At 45.0% G+C, this 22,632-nt stretch overlaps 2 protein-coding genes across 3 annotated transcripts in view; one reads left to right on the plus strand and one right to left on the minus strand.

Annotated features, from left to right (window-relative positions):
• Window positions 1-15,242, plus strand: part of LOC143805949 (calpain-1 catalytic subunit-like) — a 28,398-nt gene extending 13,156 nt beyond the window's left edge. The window contains exons 6-20 of the mRNA XM_077285717.1: window positions 870-953; window positions 2,908-2,993; window positions 3,552-3,626; window positions 3,708-3,868; window positions 7,979-8,133; window positions 8,952-8,963; window positions 9,317-9,525; window positions 9,609-9,651; window positions 10,482-10,602; window positions 10,885-10,949; window positions 11,109-11,177; window positions 11,269-11,347; window positions 12,217-12,333; window positions 14,358-14,416; window positions 15,084-15,242. Coding sequence (XP_077141832.1) covers window positions 870-953; window positions 2,908-2,993; window positions 3,552-3,626; window positions 3,708-3,868; window positions 7,979-8,133; window positions 8,952-8,963; window positions 9,317-9,525; window positions 9,609-9,651; window positions 10,482-10,602; window positions 10,885-10,949; window positions 11,109-11,177; window positions 11,269-11,347; window positions 12,217-12,333; window positions 14,358-14,416; window positions 15,084-15,110 — 1,362 coding nt within the window. The 3' untranslated portion in view covers window positions 15,111-15,242. The remainder of the gene's footprint in view (window positions 1-869; window positions 954-2,907; window positions 2,994-3,551; window positions 3,627-3,707; window positions 3,869-7,978; window positions 8,134-8,951; window positions 8,964-9,316; window positions 9,526-9,608; window positions 9,652-10,481; window positions 10,603-10,884; window positions 10,950-11,108; window positions 11,178-11,268; window positions 11,348-12,216; window positions 12,334-14,357; window positions 14,417-15,083) is intronic.
• Window positions 15,243-16,462: 1,220 nt separating this feature from the next.
• BICRA (BRD4 interacting chromatin remodeling complex associated protein) overlaps window positions 16,463-22,632 on the minus strand; it is a 71,814-nt gene continuing 65,644 nt past the window's right edge. For both annotated transcript variants that reach the window (XM_077285715.1, XM_077285716.1), the window contains 4 exons: window positions 22,409-22,557; window positions 22,197-22,291; window positions 19,432-19,534; window positions 16,463-18,136 (listed from right to left, as the gene is read on the minus strand). In XM_077285715.1, the coding sequence (XP_077141830.1) occupies window positions 16,932-18,136; window positions 19,432-19,534; window positions 22,197-22,291; window positions 22,409-22,557 (1,552 nt within the window). In that variant the 3' untranslated portion in view covers window positions 16,463-16,931. The remainder of the gene's footprint in view (window positions 18,137-19,431; window positions 19,535-22,196; window positions 22,292-22,408; window positions 22,558-22,632) is intronic.

A 22,632-nucleotide genomic window follows, 5' to 3' on the forward strand; every position in this document is an offset into this window, starting at 1 on the left:
TTCCAAGAGGAAAATGACTTAAACTCTAGTGCCACCTATTGGATGTAGCAATCCTTAAAGTCAATATCAACCCTTTAACAAACCTTGTCAAGAGTTTAAGTCCTCTTCCTCTGTGAAGAGGCAATTTTCATTGAAAATGGGGTATAAAGTTGAATACGAGGACATTTTTAGGGTCGGCATATAGAACATGGCTCTCCCGTACTGGGTAATTGTGCTCTTGTTGGGTCCTACTCCTTTTGAGAGCATATAAGATAATTTGGCAGTCATGAAAGTTGCAAAGAAACATTTCTATATTAGTAGGTAATACATAGTGATATGTAGACTTTTCCATCATAAATTCTGACCTTCTGTTATATGGATTGTATAGGATGTGAAATAAAGGTATTGCTCCGAATGTGAGGATTCTAATGTATATCACCTTGGATTGCACACTAATAAAGAAATTCTACTTTGCAACCTTCATGAGTGCCAGGTTTTCTTAGGACATGAATAATGGAAGACCTGCCATAGGATAGGTAATAACTGTAAAATTACTGTGACCCCCTCTAATCTCTAGAATGGGGTCCCAAGCCCCTGCTGTTCCATTCAATGTCTGAGAGTACGGCACCCGGATGTTTTCTTCAATCCATAGACATTGAATGGAACCAACATGCAGTATGTGTGATCCCCGCTCCACCCAAACTGTCCTGAAACAGGGTCTAGGTATCCCAATCTAGCGAGTGGTGGTAGTCTGAAGCAATATTACATTCGTCATCTATTCTGTGGTCTCGTAGTATAATAGCAGAGCTGCGCTCCCTCTGTACAGATAAACTGGAAATGTGGTTCACATATGATGATGACTCTTATTACGCAGAATTACTTCTGTTTAGATTCTGGACCAGTCAGAAAGTGAAATGAGAACCCCAGAAGGATTGGTGAAAGGTCATGCCTACTCCATCATTGGTGTCTCCGAGGTAAGGACATGTGTATATACTGTATACATTCACTGTATGGAGAAGGGTGTTGGGCTGCACGTCTTATTCATTGAATTTAGCTTTCTTCTTAAGTCACATTGCCTCCGGTGTATAACATCTGGCCCCTCACCCCCGGTGTATAACATCCGGCCCGTCATCCCCGGTGTATAACATCCGGCCTGTCATCCCCGGTGTATAACATCCGGCCCGTCATCCCCGGTGTATAACATTCGACCCCTCACCCCCGGTGTATAACATCCGGCCCCTCATCCCCGGTGTATAACATTCGGCCCCTCACCCCTGGTGTGTAACATTCAGCTCCTCTCCCCCAGTGTATAATATCTGGCCCTCACCCCTGGTGTATAACATTCAGCTCCTCGCCCCCAGTGTATAACATCTGGCCCTCACCCCTGGTGTATAACATTCAGCTCCTCACCCCCGGTGTATAACATTCAGCTCCTCGCCCTCTAGTGTAAAACATCCGGCTCCTCGCCCCCGGTGTATAACATCTGGCCCCCCGCCCCTGGTGTGTAACATTCAGCTCCTCGCCCTCTAGTGTATAACATCTGGCCCCTCTTCCCCAGTGTATGACATCCAGCACCCTGCCCCTTGTGTGTAACATCAGCCCCCGGTGTATAACATCAGGCCCCCTACCCCCGATGTATAATATTTGGCCCCCTACCGACTGGTGTGTAACATCAGGCCCTCTACTCCCGATGTATAATATCTGGCCCCTCGCCCCCAGTGTATACCATCTGACCCCTGCTGCGGTCCTGTAATGGGAGATACCAGGGTAACATTTACGTTCGTGACATTTCTTTGCTCCAATATCTTCCTCCATCACTTGTGAGTGATATTATTGAGACGAGAAAGGAACCACAGCAACTCAGCCACGAAGTGAAGACCCCGTAACTCTACAGAGTGGGGGCAAAGTGCTGAGGAGCAGAGGGTACAAAAGTCACCAACGCTCTGCTGAATCCATAATTGCAGATTCAAGACCTCCTCTGATATTAACATCAGCACAATCACTGCGCCCCCACTGGGAGCTTCATGGCTGAGCAGCTGCATGCAGCCTTACATCACCAAGCGCAATGCTGAGCGTCAGATGGAGTGGTGTAAAGCCGCCACCACTGGATTCTGGAGGACACGTGTTCTGTGCAGTAATAGATCACACACTTCTCTATCTGGCATCTGATGGACAAGTCTGGGTTTGACGAATGTTAGGAGAATGTTACCCCCTGACTGTATTGTGCCTGCTGTACAGTTTGGTGGAGGATGGATAATACAATCGGCTTGTTATCACGAGTCGATCTCAGCCCTGTAAGATTTCCCTCACTGAAATTAATACTTTAGCACAGCACATTTTGGAAAATTGTAGCTTCCAGCTTTGTGGGAACAGTTTGGGGAAGAGTAAGACCCTTTCTTGTTCTCCATGACTGCGCTCAGTGAACAATGCCTTTAAAGACAAGGAGGGGGGAGTTTGGTGGAAGAGCTTAACAGGCGCCCAGAGTCCAAACGTCAACCCCATCCAACACCTTTGGGATGAACTAGAACGGAGATTGTGAGCCCGGCCTCTCCCCAACATCAGGGTCTGACCCCACCACTGCCCAGCACCATATTGTCATACTTGCACTTTAAAACATGCAGCTTGTAGCCTCCAGACATGTTTCGCTTAGCCAGTATCATCAGGGGATTCAGGCTATATATGTTGTCACATATGTTCTTCTGGATGAAGGGGCAAAAATTCCCACAGACTCCTCCAGAATCTTGTAGGAAACTTCCCCAGAAGAGCCGGAGATGTTATATCTGCAGTGGGGCCGACTCCATATTAATGTCTATGGATGTAGAATGGGAGGTCAATGTGTAATGTGGAGGGGGCACATACTTTTCTCCATATAGTATTTACTGTACATAAAAGGTCACATTCTACATGACATTACAATCTCTGTTCTAGGTAGAATATCATGAGCGCAAAATCCCATTACTGAGATTGCGGAATCCTTGGGGACAAGTGGAGTGGAATGGACGTTGGAGTGATAAGTGAGTGAACATGACAATTCACATCGATGAAGCAGTTTTATTGATTTTTTTTTCTCCATTTCTGACAATCTGGGACATTTTTTTTTCATTTCCTATAATGTGTCAGAGAAGGTAATTTCTATAACCATGGCTTTCCAGTTTACAGAGAATTAATAGACCGGACACAACCTCGTAGCTGTGAGAAGGATTAGGTCTATTTTCTCTAGGTGTAATTAATGTTTTATTCACTGTCAGTCAGCAGAGATCTTGAAAATGGAGGCTGAACTGAAGCTCCATTTGAAGGATCATATGAGGGAATTGACTTATGGTTTTATGGGAACTGTTCCTGGTCACATTGATCCAGCAATATGGGTCAGATGGATGGGACCCTTGTGCAACTTAGGGGTCATTTTTTTTTTTTATGTACTTATTTTTTTTACATAAATGCATGTAATTGGGGCTCAAAGTAATTTGTGCAATTGGGTGTCATTACAAATTTTGCACCATTTGCAAAAATTATTTTTAGCCCTAAATGCAGCCAAAAAATAAATTAATGTATCAGAATATTTCTGCCTCCAGCTCCTCCACGTGGTTACTAGTGGACAATGCAACCAGACAGAAGCTTCAGCTTAAGGGAGAAGATGGTGAATTCTGGTAGGGCATTGACCTCCGAGACTGTACGCGGAGCAATATATTGGCGCCATGTTGTCCGTTGACTCCTATGTTTTTCTTTAGGATGCAGATGGATGACTTTCTGCGCTGTTTCGATACTTTGGACATCTGCAATCTGACCCCAGATTTGGCTTGCAGCGACTATCCCCATCCGTGGAACTCCAACTCATTTGAAGGGAAATGGGTGAGAGGGCACAATGCCGGAGGCTGCCGAAATTACAAAGGTGACGCATCTTGTTTTAGGGCATGCTGAGAGTTGTAGTTTTGGAGATCACTAAGTTGTAGCATATTTTATAATTAAAGGAGATAACTATTTTCAGGTAACCTTTTGTAAAATGAATACTTTAACCTTGTGGGGCCTTGAATAGTGTCTGTCGCTTCCAAACATTTTGCTTAAATCAATAATACATGTGAATATAAGAAACTTTGTAATATATCTTATCCAAGAAATATGCTTCTTTCTCCACTTATGAGCCACTTCTTTCCTTCCACCTGTCTCCTGAACGCATCATTTACTTTCAAAACTGCTAAAATCCGTTCTGCTCAAGACAAGATGAACTGACTACTGACTAATTTGTCAGATTACAGCTGCCTGTTGAAGTCTATGGATATATGACAGGGGAAAGAGGAACATAGTGAAATAGAAAGGTGCAGGCACACACAGACCTATGCTGCTTCTTGCTAGTAAGTGTTTTCTTTCCACCCAGAGCTGGACTCACAGATACACTGCTCAGTGCTGTTGCATAATATCCATAATATCCTCTATTCTGAACATGTGCTACATAGAGACAGGAGAGAAGGAATCCCTCATGTCAGTGCATGATTTCATGGGAGACATTATAGTAGGCATCTGCAGCACCCCAGGGAACCGGTTGTTGCAGTGATGTTGCCTTCCTTTCAGGGAGGGTGATGTCACGCTTGTAGGCAAGGGAGATTCTTTCTATCAGGTAAGGCACTCACATTCAACACATCTGAATCTAGGCCAGGAGCTCAGGACCCGGATTCAGGGGAGCTTCCTTACACTTTATGTATCCTGGTCTGGAGGAGGAGCCAGCCAGTCTGAGAGAGGAGAGGAAAGTAGAAGGACATCTAGAGCAGATGTAGGGGCCGAGCAGCCACAAGAGACCTGCTACCCCTGGAAAGAGGGAGAATCTGAAGGAGAGTTGAATAGTGGAGGAGCTTAGAGGGAAGGAGCACAGAGGAGGAAGAGGCTCAGGAGGGGAACAGCGGAAGGACAGCCTAGGAGCCAGAGCACAGAAGCCGGATACCGGGAGCCCGAGGTCATATTGTTCTCCAGGATGCATGGCAGAACCGGAGGGCCTAGGACTGTATGTCAATTGCCTGCATCAAGTCTGAGGTGAAGCAGTAACTTTAGAGCCCGGGTCATGATAGAGATCCTATAAACAGGCTCGCACTGCCTATCGTACAGACATCTGTCTTAGGACAGGAGAGAGGGGACTTGCAATAAGCTTCAAGCAGCAGGGACCTAATCAACTAAATAGCGCAAGGAAAGGCTTACGGACCTCACCTGGGAGAGGGATCTCCTATTGCCTCCAAGCCGGCCGGACCACAGCTACCCTACACCTGGTACCCTGGACTGAGGGACTACTACTACTACCATCAGTAAACCAGGTAAAGACTGCAAACCTGTGTCCTCGTTCTTTGCTATACCATCCACCACACCATCGGTGCCCTAGACTTGGAAAGCTCTGGGGACCCCGCTTCACCTGTGGGAAGCGTCACCATCTTGCTGCATACCATCACTCCAGAGGACCCCTTTAAGCAGCGTCGGTCCCCACTGACCGAACACCACAGGTGGCGTCACAAACAATAGACTTTATTCACAAATACCCTTAAAGACCTTTCCCTTTAATTGGGTGCCCAGGGCCATGGACCGGGTCGCAGCCACCGTGACATCCCCTTTAAGTACCGGACCCGGTACCGAGTACCCCGCTGCCCTGGTAGGGCGCGCCACATCTACACCCACAAGCTTAGAGACAGCTGAAAATTAGAGAGTTTTCAGAGTAAAAAACTGGTGAAAAAATGCAGAATACAAGTCATATAATTACTGGACTCTGTCTTCTATGCTGCTATTACTAATTTTAAACGAGTGCTACATGGAGACAGGAGAGCGGGAATCCCTCATGTCTGTGTGCTTTTATGGGAGACATTAAGTTGGTTTCTATATCCACTAACTCGGAGACTACTGAAAATTAGAAATGAAGCCTGCAGAGGGGAAAACTAGCAAAAATGCAGAATACAAGTCACAAGATGGACAGAAATGGTGTTATTCACATGAAATAACAGGTATGCTTTAAGATTTTGACAAACCCATCTGCTACAGGAAAAAAAAAGGATTTGGCATTGAGCATGCTGGATTACTCTTTTCCCCGATGTCTCACATGGGGTGTCCGGAAAGGCCCAAGGGGCCATATACACAGGGTTGGACTGGAACACCGGGATGCCGGACGACTCCCCAGTGGGCCCGGGTCCTCGGTTCGCCACCAAGAAGGATGTAGAGTGGACCCACTGGTTTCATCTGAATGTGCTTCCAAGGATGCACATTCGGTTGAAATGTATTGGGTGCATTAAAAGTCTGCACCACAATAGTTAACATGGCCGCCGACCTATCAGAGGCCAACGGCTGTGACGTCAATGTGCCCATCGCAGGAGGCGCATAAAAGTAAACTCGACAGGTGACCTGATGTCAGCCACCGGCCTTTGATAGGTAGGCGGCTATTTTAACACGACCACACCAGATCTGAAGGGATCTTCAGATCCCATGCTGCATGGCGCTGGGAGCGCAGGTAAGTAAGAAGGATGTTTTTTTTATTCTTCTGTGGATGCGGGGCCAGGACCAGGGGCATGGGACCAGGACATTAGGACAGGATGTGGGCCAAGAAAAGGGGCCATAACATGGGCCAAGAAAAGAGACCAGGACATAAGGCCAGAATGGACATGGACATAGGCATCGGCACCAGGGACATAAGGGCCCAAGAAGGGGGTCATTATTAAAGCGGCCATGTTGAGGGACGTAATTGCTGTATGGAGACCAAAATTAGGAGCCTACATTATTAGCTTATGGTGGCAGGTGGATGGACATAATTACTGTAGGGGCCAATTAGGGAACATTACTGCTGTAATATTTTTTACTTTTTAGAATACGGTTTTCCATGGGTGGGGGGGGGGGGACAAAAGGGAGGCCTTGTTACCGTGCAGGGTGGCACTATGCCGCCCTTTTTCTTCATCTGGCGTAGTGTAGAAGTCAAGGAATAAGTGGGGAATGTGCTATAGGAGAGATCAGCTATTTATAACTGTGTGTTATTTTCTGCAGAGATGAGTCCTGGCTAGAAGAAGTGATGTCAGTCTGTGCCAGATGAAGAAGAAAATTGAAGATGAAGGATTTCACCAAGAGAGGTCACTGGTTAGCCAGTGTGTTATCTGTACACTGACACTATACACTATATACAAAGATCCTGTGTATAATGTCACTGGTGATCCCTGTATTAACTGTGCACTTACACTATATACAGAGCTCCTGTGTATAATGTCACTGGTAATCCCTGTATTACCTGTACACTGACACTATATACAACGCTCATTTCAATAATGTAACTGGTAATCCCTGTATTACCTGTACACTATATACAGAGCTCCTGTGTATATTGTTGTTGGTGAGTCACTGAATTACCTGTACATTTACACTGTATACTATATACAGAGCTCCTGTGTATAATGTCACTGGTGATCACGGTATTACCTGTACACTATACACTATACACAGAGCTCGTGTATAATGTCACCTGTGATCACTGCATTACCTGTACACTGACACTATATACAGAGCTTGTGTATGTCACTGTTGATCCCTGTATTACCTGTACACGGAGACTATATACAGATCTCCTGTGTATAATGTCACAGATGGTCACTATATTACCTGTACACTGACATTATACACAGAGCTAATATGTATAATGTCACTGGTGATCACTGTATTACCTGTACACTGACACTATATACAGAGCTCCTATGTATGTCACTGGTGATCACGGTATTACCTGTACACTATACACTAAGCTCCTGTGTATGTCACTGGTGATCACGGTATTGCTGTGTATGCCGCCTGTGTGTTTACAGTCGAAGCTCCACTATAACAGGGATAATGGATAACAGGAATTTGCATATAGCTGTAGGGTGAGCCCTAGACATCCCAGTCCGACACTGCACATACACATAATATTGTTGGCTTAACCTGTGTGTGGGACCTGCTGTCCTTATCTCTGGGTGAATGAGTGAGTAGCAGTCCTTACACCCGTCTTATTCCTCTACAGGCACTTTCTGGACCAATCCTCAGTTCCTGATAACAGTGGAAGGAGATGATGAGAAGAATGCATGCACCTTGCTGGCCTCTCTTCTTCAGAAAGACAGACGGAAGGCGAGGGCGGTCGGGAGAGACTTCTTGGTTATCGGTTTTGAAATTTACAAGGTGCAGTGTTGCAGACAGTTATATTGGTAGAGATGTCACACTTTTTTTTTTTGCATTTACCATTGTTACATACATCACTATGGTGTGAAGTGGAAGTTTCCCCCCTATTACTGCAGTGCAGAGTCCCCTGCGAAATAACTGAATATCCACCCTGAGGATATGCCATTATAATCCAAGAAACATCTTTAAAGAGGATCTTTCAATAGAATTTTTAATTTAAACTGAGTGCCTCCTCAAATTACCGTGGTTTCACCGATTGTGAAACAGTTTTTCTTTTTCTTCTGTGACCCTCCGTTCTAAAGTTATGCCCTCTAATAATGGTGCAAATTTTCCCTTCAATCAACTCTGTGTGTCCTACAGACATTTTACTTTTTCTCCTCTGACGCTGGCCAATCAAAACACGGCCACGCCCACAGACATGGTCTATGTTACACGCTCAGTTGTTGGCAAATTTGCACCATTATCACAGGGGGGGCATAACTTTGGAAGGGAGCAGCTTAGAAGAAAAAGAAAAACTGTTCCAGAATCAGTGAAACAGTAACAATTGGATGAGGTACTCTGTTTCATTTAAAAAATACAATGCACAAAACCCTTGAAAGGGCTTGTACACTGCATTGGAGGGGAGTGGTGCTGATGATGTTACCACTCTCGCTGAGAAGACAGTGACTGGACAAAATGAAATGAAACCGGTTGTTCAATTTCCCTATAGCTCCACCTCAGGTGAAGTGAAGCATTACACATCGTCCATTGAAATAAATGCATTTGTAGTATCTTCTTTTGTCACCTAATATACGGATCTAATTATTATTATTTTGCAGGTGCCAGAACAGGTGAATAGTAAAGTCCTTTCCTCTGCGGACTCTTCAGATCTCCTGTTCCAGGATATATACAGTCTGTATATGCTATGCTTGATGTTCCCTCTCCTCACTTATTACTCCCTTTGTACAATTTATTCTCAAATTTACTGGTCTCAATGTTTGATGATTCCTATTATTATGCTCTCTGAGTTCTGTTGTGGCCGCTTTCTTCGTAAAACAGCACCACACCTGTCCTCAGGTTATATGCGGTATTGCGGTTCAGACCCATTTCATTCAGTGGAGCTGATCAGATAATCCTGTGAACCCTGTTAAGTCTATGTGCCATAGACTGCATTATCTGACACCAATTACTTGGTTACGTTTAGTTCGGTGACCTGTGCCTGGTGTCCCAGAGAGCCGAAGTGATCTCCAGCCTCATCCCTATGGCCCTCACACCCTATATAGCCAAGCGTGATATTACCGGCCGCTACGAGCTGACCCCAGGACAATATCTGATCATTCCTACCACCTACATGCCTCAAGAGGAGTCGTCCTTCAACGTGAGGGTCTTCACCGAGACACAACACACGCTCAAGTGAGGAAGCCCTAATACTCCATCCACCCTCATCCATGTAGACTCTCTTGGTTATATTAATTTGCCAATTTGTTTCTCCACAGGGAGATTGACTGCAAAGTCATTGCCGAAGAAAAAGTGTTTCAGGTACGTTGTCCATTTGGGCAGTGTAGTTGCAAGCGCAGGTGGAGAAAAGGCCCATATCACATCAGAACATTGGAAAGTTCTTGCTCCCATTAATACGTCATTGTGTCTTCATATCACTGGCATATAGTGCTTTAGTTCACTTATGTATCATTGGGGGGCTATGGGAGCTCAAAAAAGAGTTAGAGGCTGGAACGTGACCGCTACCTTTGCACCCCCATAGCTATGGTGGCGGGAACGTGACTGCTACCTCTGTACCCCCAGAGCTATGGTTTCCAGAAGGTGACTGTTTCCTCTAGTCTCCCATAGCTATGGTGGCGGGAACGTGATTGCGACCTCTGGGTTCCCATAGCTATGGTGGCCGGATTGTGACCGCTACATCTGGGCTCCCATAGCTATGGTGGCCGGATTGTGACCGCTACCTCTGGGCTCCCATAGCTATGGTGGCCGGATTGTGACCGCTACCTCTGGCCTCCCATAGCTATGGTGGCCGGATTGTGACCGCTACCTCTGGGTTCCCATAGCTATGGTGGCCGGATTGTGACCGCTACCTCTGGGCTCCCATAGCTATGGTGGCCGGATTGTGACCGCTACCTCTGGGCTCCCATAGCTATGGTGGCCGGATTGTGACCGCTACTTATGGGCTCCCATAGCTATGGTGGCCGGATTGTGACCGCTACCTCTGTGCTCCCATAGCTATGGTGGCCGGATTGTGACCACTACCTCTGTGTCCCCATACCCAGGCTAGTAGTATTTCTAAGTAAGGAATCTACTGGTACAAAGTGCATTAGTCTCCTAACATTACGCACGTTCCAATATGGCCTCCCTTGCAGGAGGGCGCACTTCGGATGAGTAACGAAGATTTCAAAAGACATTTCACCCGACTGTCTGGACAGGACCAGGAAATCAGCCCTGAGGAGTTACAGAGCATCATGGTGCAGACCACATCCAAACGTAAGCAGAGAAATCCGATTACTAGGGCTGTGTATTCTTAGGCCGGTTCCCCACGTCACGACATTCACTGTCCGAGAATGGAGCGCGATGTCCGGATCACCAGCGGATCTTCTGACCCGAACTCAACAGCCTCACAGGCAACAGCCATATAAGGGGCTGTTCAGTTCAGGGCAGAACGGCTTTTAGTTTTTATTATACTCCAGAGCTGTATTCATAGTTCTGCTTTATTTTTACACATCTCCCACCTAAGGTTCTTAACTGTTCCCCTTTTTTTTCTTCTAGATTCGCATCTTAAAACTGACGGATTTTCCATTGACACTTGCATCCAACTGCTGAAAATCGCAGACGTATCCTTACCTTAACCTGAACGCTGCTTCTCCTATGAACAATTATAGACATGTTCCGTCACCAGGTGTTCCCTTAAAGGTGCTATAATCCGTGCTGTATCTTGTAGTTCCACAACATGTGGCTTCTGAACATAAATCTCCTTAACACAAGAACTGCAGCGCAGTGGGAACGGGAAGCTGCAGGCAGAAGAATTTAGGTATCTCTGGAGCAAAATTAAAGAATGGGAGGTAAATGTCTGATCGTTCCCAGCGGATGTGTAAACAGGCGTGCGCAGAAAAGATCGACCTCAGCTGAGGACACGTGCGTTTTCTGTTCTAGCGTATATTTACAAAGTACGACTGTGACCGATCCGGAACAATGGACGTACAGGAGCTGCGCCTGGCACTGGAAGCTGCTGGTAAGGGATTATTATTTGCATTTCCTAAAATGTGGGATTTATGCACTTAACTATTCTTTAAAGGGGGTCTCCACAATCTTGTGTGTTCTAGATCTCTGTGCTATAAAAATAATAGCACATGTTCACTTGTCGATCCCCCGCTGCTCCCATTTTGCTGGCTGCGTCCCCTAGATTGCCTGCTCTTCTATCCGAACTCACAGCAGTGATAAGATGGTCGGCAGTGCACACGCTGATTGGCTGCAGCGGTCAGGAGCCAACATTGCTGCAAGAGTAGGAGAGGAGACCGGCAGGGGAACCCAGGTCAAGTGTACAGAGGAACATCAGACGATTATATGCCGTCACTCAAGCGCTTTCCCTAAGCTCTTCCTTAGTTATAGTATACGTATGTTCTCATGTGCACAACATATTTGCAAGAAAGATATTGATCCGCTTATGAGCTGCATACACAAAACGGGTTACAATACAGTACATACACCTCCAGTTTCCCCCTCAATGAATATTGCGCACAATATTAGAAAAACATGGGTGCTTTCTTATAGAAACAGCGCCACACCTGTCCACAGGATATGCCTGGTATTACAGCTCAGCTCTACTGATGTGGTAGAGATCAGATGCAGCGTGTGAATAGCTGCGGTTCTTTATTTGGAAGACACCTCTGGTGACAGATTACATCCCCAGAGGACAAAAGGATGGAGCCTGAAACTCAGCATTCCCGATCCTTCTCTTTTCCAACACAGTCTGTCAGGGGGGCAGTCAGACCTACTTTGCTCTTATGTGTATGGGGCCCTTTAAGGTGGGAGTGGAGGTATTCCGACATGGGAATAGCTATAAAATTGTGGATTACCGGAGAATGTCCTCTCTTCCTTCAGGTTTTCAGCTGAATAATAAACTTGTGGAGCTGCTGTGTATAAAATATGGCAATGATCTGAGGCGGGTGGATTTTGACAGCTTCCTTTCCTGCCTAGCGCACCTTATGGATGTTTTTGGTAAGTGAAAATCCAATATTATTTTCTGTTACCTTTTTGCTTAAAGGGAGTTGTGTTATGAAGGCAACAGTTTATAAAATAGCTGCGGGCAGTTCGATCATCTGATCTGACCGCTGAGGGAGCTACATCTGCGAAACAACCACATTGCGAAACTGCATCAAATTGCTGTAAACCATATGCAAGTTTTGCCCTTAAGATGCCTATAGCCCAGTCCCCATTGGACCATTTTCTCCTCTGTCCCCTTTTTTCATTTGGATCCCTGTGAAGAATATTGGCGATATAATTTCATGCCAATCGTTCATATCCTATGTGGCATGGGATTATAAAACCCCGTTCAGTGTACAGCTAGCTCAGAAGGTGGGTCAAGCCTCAAAGGGCTAGGAGTGACAGATCTCACACAGTCAGCTCAGAGCAGAACAAGAGGCTTGCTGCCATGTGGAGACCATGCTGTCTAAACTGCTTTGATGAATCAGATGATTTCATAAGAAGTTATACAGATCCTATAAGTTCTAGCTGTACGTTGTGTATATTTCAGAGATCCCCAGAACATGGCGAGTGCCCGGCTGGGTCTCAACCCATTCTAGCACCCAGGGGTATGAAAATACATCCAGAACAGCCAGTAGAAACCAGATAGCAAATATGTATTTGGTCTTAACGAGTGATATGCGAGTATACTCATTGCTCGGGTGACCTCCGAGTGTTTATGACTGCTCGGAGATTTAGTTTTCATCGCGGCAGCTGAATGATTTACAGCTACTAGCCTGCTCGATTACATGTGGGGATTCCCTAACAACCAGGCAACCCCCACATGTATTCAGCCTGGCTAGTAGCTAAACGAAATCTCCGAGCAGTCATAAATACTCGGAGGTCACCCGAGCGTGCTGGAGAAAACCCAAGCAACGAGTATACTCGCTCATCACTAGTCTTAACGCGGAGCAGGGGTTCGGCTAGATCAGATGGTGCCAGAACTGCCGCCGTTCTGATCTTTCATAGGTTTTGGAGTTTGCAGCTCCAGAGGCAAGGGGACAGAATTTAGGTTCATCCCAGAGGGCAGGATTGGAGTCACCCAAAGGGGAAAAAGGCTAGTGTACGGCCATGTGGTTACTCTCTGCGATGCATGTGGTCCACTTTGGAAGTGGGGACCGTGTCAAGTAACTTGCTGAGACGGGACCAAAGAGATAGATCATGGGGCATGGGCTGCCAGCTAACACCCAGTAATCAATATATCCTGCTTATATCTTTTGCCTTACCACTATCTATATTTGCATATCTGACCATTGTATATGTGTAATCATTGTGTATATGGTGTATTGTCTAGTGTGTCCTGAAGGTGATTAGATATATTATTTAACTTGGGGATGCACTTTTATCTCAATCCACACGTCAGTTTCTCGGTTTAACTTTCCATGCTACCGGGCCTGGTTTCTGTCCTGATATAAATCCCGTTAACGGACCAGGTTTAAATTTAACGAGGAACTAGTGGCAGTCCTACCGGGCTGGCAGAGCGGTTTCACTGGTGCTACTGAAAGGGGCCTGTCAGGTTTTTGAGCAATTGTGGTGCCTTGTCAGTGACTGCATGGGCCAACATCCTCTCACTCTCCATGCCTCCCTGGACCTGGGTGGACAGGGGGTGCTTGTGTAAAACTGCACCAAGCTGACCTTACGTATCCCCAGAGGGTGTGGAACACCACATTAGTGCCAGTAAGGGGCCTGTACCATGTGATTTTGCTGACGTAATAGTGACATCAGGGGGGTGGTGAGGTTCGGGTTCATCACATGTGGTGGCAGCGGTGGGATTCTGTGTGATCTCTCCCGTGCCATCCTTCACAATCCAGAAAATTGCATTTCTATAATAAGTTCTCGACATATCCAGGGAAACTCGACCTTCAGGGTGTGGTGTCTTAAATCAATTAGGGTCTCTAATGGGGGCCTGCATTTTACCTCTCCTATATTATCCCCACATTTTTTTCTTATATATACCAAGTATCCAGTGAGTGAATGATGTATGTGACACTTTATTCCAGATCAATGCCGGAAGTTGGATCGGAACAATGATGGCGTTGTTACTCTTGTGGAACGGCAGGTAAGACTGACGTAATTTACCAGATTCTCCACCCCCTTGATGTATAACCTACTACGTCTGCCAACAAATTGGAACTGTGCATAAAACGGATTTTTTTTTTTTTTTTTTTTTTTTGGGGGGGGGGGGGGGGGTAGTGTTCCTGTGGTAAGCAGGGGTGGACCCTAATATTTATGTTCCCGCCCATGAGGTGCTTGATATGTTGAATTAAGTTTCTGCCTCCAAATCAAATAGTTATCCTTTGCTTTATACAAGTGACAGGTCTGTGTGTAATAAGGAAAATTGCTACTTGTGACAGGACTTTGGGTCTTCTTAAAGGAAGACTGTTCTGCGGTAATCCTATATCTAATCCCCTGCCCCTTGACTTGTCAGCTAAATACAGGCTGCCTATAACATTAGCTAATATTCTGCTTGTAATTTCCTAATATTTACAGGAATATACAAGACAAAAATGGGCAGACAAATGAGCGGCTGAACGGATGTTTGTTGATGTATTCTCAGACTTAATCGGCCGTGTTTGATTTCTTTTTCACCCGATGATGCAGCCATTGCTTTTTACAGACCGAAAGAAAAAAATCCAACATGACCAAATCTTTTTTTTTTCCCCAATCAGGCATCAGTTGTGGGTCTCTTCATATGACATTTACATATATGATCTTATTATTCACAGTGGTTGCAGATGACGAGGCTTCAGTGAGGTCACCAACCACATCACGTGCTCACACTTTACATTGACAACTGGACCTTTTCGAATAAAGGATTTTGGACCCCCCCCAAGATGACATTACCTTGTTTTTATGTTTGTAACTTCTGCAATATCTCCTGTCAATAAAAAAAAAAAAAAAAGTTCGCACTGGTACCATTCTGTTACATGACAAACATGGGAACGGACGCCTTCCAACAACTTTTGAAACTCTCAATTTTTTTAAAGGATTTTTTTTCCCAAAAAAAAAAAAAAAAAATCATATACAGGTTTTTAAAAAGAGGAGCAAATTTAATTTACACAGAAGTACTAAATGTACATCATTCTTTTAAAAAACTCATTCTACATTATAAATACAGTAGAAATTCTTTTATAGTACTATATTTAGACCGTAATGTTTGATTGGGAAGAAAGGAGGAGGAACATGAGGCGATCGGGAGGGTGAAAAAAAAAATGATGAAGGTAAAAGGGGGAGGAATAATGGGCAGTAATGAGTTTGGAAACTTTTGCCAAAAAAAAAATAAAAATAATAAATACCAAACTGGTAATAGATTACTAGAGTATATAGGGAGCAAAGAGGGGGTCAAGACTACATCTGTCTGGATGGGAGGGGGGCTCTTCCTTAACATTACTCTCGCACATAAATCCTATGGACAAGCTGAACGACACTTATGAGCCTTTCACTGACATTTTATTTTCCGGCTATTGGTCCATAATTTATTTATTTTTTTAAATTTTTGGTACAATTATTGATGCTGATTCAGCTAAATAATGTATCACGGGGAAGAGGAATCTGTACAATTTTGGTCTAATTTTGCACAGATTTTCGATAACACTGTATAAAGTGAACGCTGAGAGTACGATACGTTATCCATCGTCTCATAGGCAGGTGTGAATTCATCTCAATGAGGCTCCCAGGTCATTAAATCACCATTTACGCCACCATCCTCCTTTACCAATTTTTTTTTCTTTTACGAAAGAGACTCTTGCATCCCGATCCAGAGCAGACGTGTAAGCCCGACTGAAAGGAGCAGATATCCAATTGAGTCATTGACCATCCCCCCCAAGAAAAAAAATATATATATATATAAAAAAAAAAAAAAAGTGTATATTCCATATTTTAGTTGTCCGTGTGCACTGTGCATTCATTTGCCATTTCCCCCATAGGAAAATAATAATAAAAAAAATACAACACAGAACATAAAAAAAATCCCCTGACTTGATGCTTGAATAACTTAAAGAAATATTACAATAATTTTAATACGCTTTTGTTTTTTTTTAAGCTAGTCCCGTCTCTTATAAGTCCCGTCGTCGGTCTCCTCGTTAAGGTCATAAGTTTTATTTAATTTTTTTTTTTGTTTTTTTTTTCATTTTTATTAACAGTTCAAGTTGAGATGAGAAAAGAGATGGGAAGGAGGAAATAGGAAAAAAACAAAACAACAAAAAAAATGAGAGTTTTGAAGGCAACAGATCACCGGTTTTTGTATGTGTCCTTTAAAGGTTAATTCTTTTTTGCAGCGGCTCGGGGAGAGAAAAAAAATAAAAAGTTGTCTCGCTCCGAGACGTTACTACAATACAATGCTTTCTGCTAGGGACGAGGCACAATCTCTCCACAGATCCATTCACCGCACGATGTGGGCAAATAAAAAGAAAAAAAAAAAAAGAAAGAATTGAGGCTTAATCCGAAAAAGTGCGCCCATCCTGTTCTCAGGTACTGCAGCGTTTCGAGTCATGTCCATGTCATGAACATCTGGCTCCCCGGCCATTGAATTGATTTACTTCTGACGGCTCGCTCGTAATTCCTGTTTCCACCTGTTATCTATTTAACGTCCTGGCACCCAGGCCGCCATTGTGGTTGGGGGTGAGGTATGAGTCTGTGCGGTGGACCGGTGATGAAAAGGGAGAGGAGGAAGAGGAGTGATGGTACGAGGACTGCACCGACGAGCGAAGAAGGGTGTTGGAGCCTCCGCCGCTCTGGGGCTGCTGAAGATTGAGGATGCTGTCAATGGCGCTCTGAAGGTGCTCGTTCAGAGTGTCATCTTGGGGGCTGTCACTGGAAAAGCTGGCGTTATCCACATCGAAATGCTCCGACTTCAGCCTCTTGGCGGAGGGCAGCGGCATCTCCCAGCTCAGGTCGCTCTCGTTCTCCGTTGGCTCAGTCTTGATTACCCGTGTGAAGAAGCCAGGATCTTCTTCCTTGATGTCTCTTTTTGCGCTCATGGTCGTCTCCTCGTTCTTGATAGCCTTGCTATCCCCCCTGCTGAAGAAGACCATCTCGGAGGTGTCCTCTTTCTTTACCTTCTCAATGTCAGCGACCCCTTGTGTCTTGTGGGATGTAATTACGCTCCGCGAGCCGTCCTCCTGCTTAACAGTTGGTGCGACAATAGGTAACTGCATCGGAGTTTCCACCTTTACCCGGCTGTCCGCCGGTTTGCCCATCACGAAGGCATCCACGTTCTCTCGATATGTTTTGCGGAGAGGGAGCCGACAGTAAGTAGCCAGGGGTTTCTTTTCGCCAGGCGATGAGTGGTCCAGGGTACCGTTCATCTGTCCCGTGGGTGTGGTGGTAGTGGCCTGCGTAGGGTTAACTATCGTCTTGATAACAGTGCTGGCAGAGGTTGTTGGAGGAGCCGGTGGCTGTGGAGGCGGGTTTTGGTGAATGGGATCCAAAGCTGTATTGTGGATAACTTTGCTTAACCCGGCCTCTTGTTTGATCTTTAGTTTCAGCCCAATGCGACTACGCGCCTCGTACGTCTTGATTGGAGGTTTGCTGCGGGAAGGGAGTGCGTCGTCGTCGGCATCGAGTGAGGGGGAGGCTTTGGCCCAAGTCACAGAGGGCGATCCTCCACTACTGTGCTTGATCACTAATTTGGTAGGGTGGATCGGGGTGGAGGTCTGCACTGCAACTGGTTTCAAGATCTCCGGAGCTGGAGCAGGACAGGGGGAAGAAGACATGGAGGCCACAGGGGAGACGAGATTTTGAGGCCGTGAGGAGGAGGACGAGGAGGATACATATTCATCTGTAAAAAAGAGGTTAAACAGAAAAAAAATATGTTAAAAAAACACCACACAAATGACATGAAAGAAAAAAATACATGATGCCGTTTTGTACTTTTTTTTCTATTCTTGTACAACGCCATTAAACAGGAGGTAAATCATTAACCCCTTCACGACATATAAGTAATGTCTTATGTTGTGTCCCTGACTGATGCGGGCTCTGACACTGACGGCTGATTTAATCAGCTATCAAGTGTTCTTAAAAGCTGTGGATGAAGTAGTCAGTGGGATTTCACAGGCGCCGGCATGAAGCGTGTCATTCCGGCCGCCCATCGGCGTCCCTGCACAGGATCGCTGGATGCCGATGGGTAGTCTGACAGTCGGGGGTCTGTCTAGTCTAGTGCCTGTCACTACAATTCTCCTGTGAATGTCGGCTCGTGGCCGGCATTCATAGGAGATTGTGATTTCTGCTATACATAGCAAAAAAAAAAAAAAAAAACCCTCACCCAGCCCCAGATCCTGAAAAATGGAAACGCTGCGGAAAATGGCGACGAAAGTGAAAAAATTATTTCATTCACATTTTGGACTCTTTTTTTTTTTTTCATTTAAATGGTGAAAAAACAAAACAAAAAACTAAACATGTTTGGTATCTGCGTACTTGTACTGACCTGGAGAATGGCAGGTCAGTTTTACCATATAGTGAACATGGTAGATAAAAAACCCAAAACACAATGGTGGAATCTCACTTTTTTTGCAATTTCGCCACACGTGGAATTTATTTACCATTTTCCTGTGCACTATATGGTAAAATAAATGGTGTCATTCAAAAGTACAACTTGTCCCATAATAAAGCCCTCAGACGGCCATATTGATGGAAATATTAAAAAAAAAAAAAGTCATGGCTCTTCAAAGAAAGAGAAAAAAAATTAAGAAAAAAAAAAACGGAAAATGGCCATGGCGTGAGAGGGTTAAAGGGGTTGTCCAGTGGTATCTTAAAGGTCGTTGGGACCTGTCGGATGTCTGTTAATCCATTCGTTCTCTTTGGGGCAGCCAGGAACCACTGAGATCAGCGCTTAGCAGCCCCATAGGGAATGAATGGAGCGAAGGATGACAATGAGCACTGCTGATCCATTCTAAAAGATAAAAAATGCCGCCGATTTGCCGAGCGGCACAGGTCCCAGCGGTCGGACACTCAGTGATCGAGATGGGGGATGACTTATTTTCACTGGACAACCACTGTAATGCTGCCTCCTAGTGGTAAGAATGCATATGAAAAAAGCCATTCGTTGGATGACAGTAGCCCATGTACAGCAAGTACCTGGTCGTTCCTTCGCAAACTGCCGGTCCGTAGACAAGGCCACTTTCTCCTCCTGGATAAACATTCTGTCAATCATTACCATTTCTGCGGAAGGACTCACTCTCTGCAGAAGGAAGAACACAAGTGTCAGATCTTACTACGAGCACGAGAGACGTTTCATGTATTACGTTGATATTTAACCATCCCCCTTGCCAAGGACTCGGGAGGTCAAACATCTGATTTGCTGTTGAATTAAAGGGGTTTGTGGGATAAATGTCCTGTGCAATCCGCAAACAACATTTATACGTCTATAAATACGCAGCGTCCAAAGCTCTGCTAATTCCGGGTCGTGGGCACATCGACTTATACATCTATAAGTACGCAGCTTACTTTATGGAAGGGCTGGGCACATAAATCAATATACATAGAGTACGGATGTTTCGAACTATAAAATGCATTTTTTAACAGAAAAAACTCTTGTTAAAAAGAGTTTACATCTTATAGTCCAGAAGCAGCTTCCTGTGATGGAGGAGAGCGCTGACACTGCGTCCTTCCCGATCTCAGAGAGAGCTGCCTTCTACTCCTGTCTGACACTGATCTATGTGATCAATGCAGAGCAGGAGAGGAGGCTGCAGGATGTGGTAATGTACAGTGCGAGTGTATGGCTATATGTGCATGTAGTGTGCATGCAGCAGAGCGGTGTATGTCTGTATGTGCATGCAGCAGAGCTGTGTATGTCTGTATGTGCATGCAGCAGAGCTGTGTATGTCTGTATGTGCATGCAGCAGAGCTGTGTATGTCTGTATGTGCATGCAGCAGAGCTGTGTATGTCTGTATGTGCATGCAGCAGAGCTGTGTATGTCTATGTGCATGCAGCAGAGCTGTGTATGTCTGTATGTGCATGCAGCAGAGCTGTGTATGTCTGTATGTGCATGCAGCAGAGCTGTGTATGTCTGTATGTGCATGCAGCAGAGCTGTGTATGTCTGTATGTGCATGCAGCAGAGCTGTGTATGTCTGTATGTGCATGCAGCAGAGCTGTGCATGTCTGTATGTGCATGCAGCAGAGCTGTGCATGTCTGTATGTGCATGCAGCAGAGCTGTGTATGTCTGTATGTGCATGCAGCAGAGCTGTGTATGTCTGTATGTGCATGCAGCAGAGCTGTGTATGTCTGTATGTGCATGCAGCAGAGCTGTGTATGTCTGTATGTGCATGCAGCAGAGCTGTGTATGTCTGTATGTGCATGCAGCAGAGCTGTGTATGTCTGTATGTGCATGCAGCAGAGCTGTGCATGTCTGTATGTGCATGCAGCAGAGCTGTGCATGTCTGTATGTGCATGCAGCAGAGCTGTGCATGTCTGTATGTGCATGCAGCAGAGCTGTGCATGTCTGTATGTGCATGCAGCAGAGCTGTGTATGTCTGTATGTGCATGCAGCAGAGCTGTGTATGTCTGTATGTGCATGCAGCAGAGCTGTGTATGTCTGTATGTGCATGCAGCAGAGCTGTGTATGTCTGTATGTGCATGCAGCAGAGCTGTGTATGTCTGTATGTGCATGCAGCAGAGCTGTGTATGTCTGTATGTGCATGCAGCAGAGCTGTGTATGTCTATGTGCATGCAGCAGAGCTCTGTCTATATACACATGTAGCAGAGCTGTGTCTATATATGCACATGTAGCAGAATTGTGTGTCTATATATGCACATGTAGCAGAATTGTGTGTCTATATATGCACATGTAGCAGAACTGTGTCTATATATGCACATGTAGCAGAGCTGTGTCTATATATGCACATGTAGCAGAACTATGTGTCTATATATGCACATGTAGCAGAGCTGTGTCTATATATGCACATGTAGCAGAATTGTGTGTCTATATATGCACATGTAGCAGAATTGTGTGCCTATATATGCACATGTAGCAGAACTGTGTCTATATATGCACATGTAGCAGAGCTGTGTCTATATATGCACATGTAGCAGAACTATGTGTCTATATATGCACATGTAGCAGAGCTGTGTCTATATATGCACATGTAGCAGAATTGTGTCTATATATGCACATGTAGCAGAATTGTGTGCCTATATATGCACATGTAGCAGAACTGTGTCTATATATGCACATGTATCAGAGCTGTGTCTATATATGCACATGTAGCAGAACTATGTGTCTATATATGCACATGTAGCAGAGCTGTGTCTATATATGCACATGTATCAGAGCTGTGTCTATATATGCACATGTAGCAGAACTATGTGTCTATATATGCACATGTATCAGAACTGTGTCTATATATGCACATGTATCAGAACTATGTGTCTATATATGCACATGTATCAGAACTGTGTCTATATATGCACATGTAGCAGAGCTGTGTCTATATATGCACATGTATCAGAACTGTGTCTATATATGCACATGTAGCAGAGCTGTGTCTATATATGCACATGTAGCAGAACTATGTGTCTATATATGCACATGTAGCAGAACTGTTTGTCTATATATGCACATGTAGCAGAGCTGTGTCTATATATGCACATGTAGCAGAGCCGTGTGTATGTATATGTGAGTCACTAACAAGATTCCTATCTTACCCCAATTCATTAAAATTAGTGATAATAATCCTTCCACTTTACACGGCCAGGGAAGTGAGCTACGTGCCGAATATGGCAGCTCCGGGAGGCAATCAGCAGATCAGACAACAGCTTGGAATATAATTTCCAGAAATTAAAAGAGAAATGCCGATCAACAAAGGATTCACTAAAATATAAGCGGGAGGAGGAGGTCGCACCTTTGACTCTTCCAAAAGGAGCAAGCGATACTTGTTCAGCATGGCCTGTGTGCGCTTCAGAAGCTGAGTCGATACCGTCTCAAACTCATCATCCACTGTGGGAAAAGAAGGGGATGACATGGTGTAAATCAGGAGTGGTAAGAGGGATTCGACATATCTCCTCGGTTCAAAAAGGGTCAATGCGGTGCGGATAACGCTAATACGATCCTCACCCGTCCTGAGATTGTGTTCGGTGGGCAGCAGACCCTGGTACACGTGGTACGGGAGCAGTCTGTGCAGGGCGTCTTCAAAGGAGTGAAATGAGGACTTGTAATCCGGGTGTAGGACAGAGCCCTGGTGCTTGTGTAACTGCTCCAGGAAGCTGGGAGAGAAAGGAGACGATTACCGAGCAGCTCGGCCCCGATATCCCACTAGTGAAAACCTCGCCTCTCTGTGG

This window comes from Ranitomeya variabilis, chromosome 2, assembly GCF_051348905.1.
Source record: "Ranitomeya variabilis isolate aRanVar5 chromosome 2, aRanVar5.hap1, whole genome shotgun sequence".
Lineage (NCBI taxonomy): Eukaryota > Metazoa > Chordata > Amphibia > Anura > Dendrobatidae > Ranitomeya > Ranitomeya variabilis.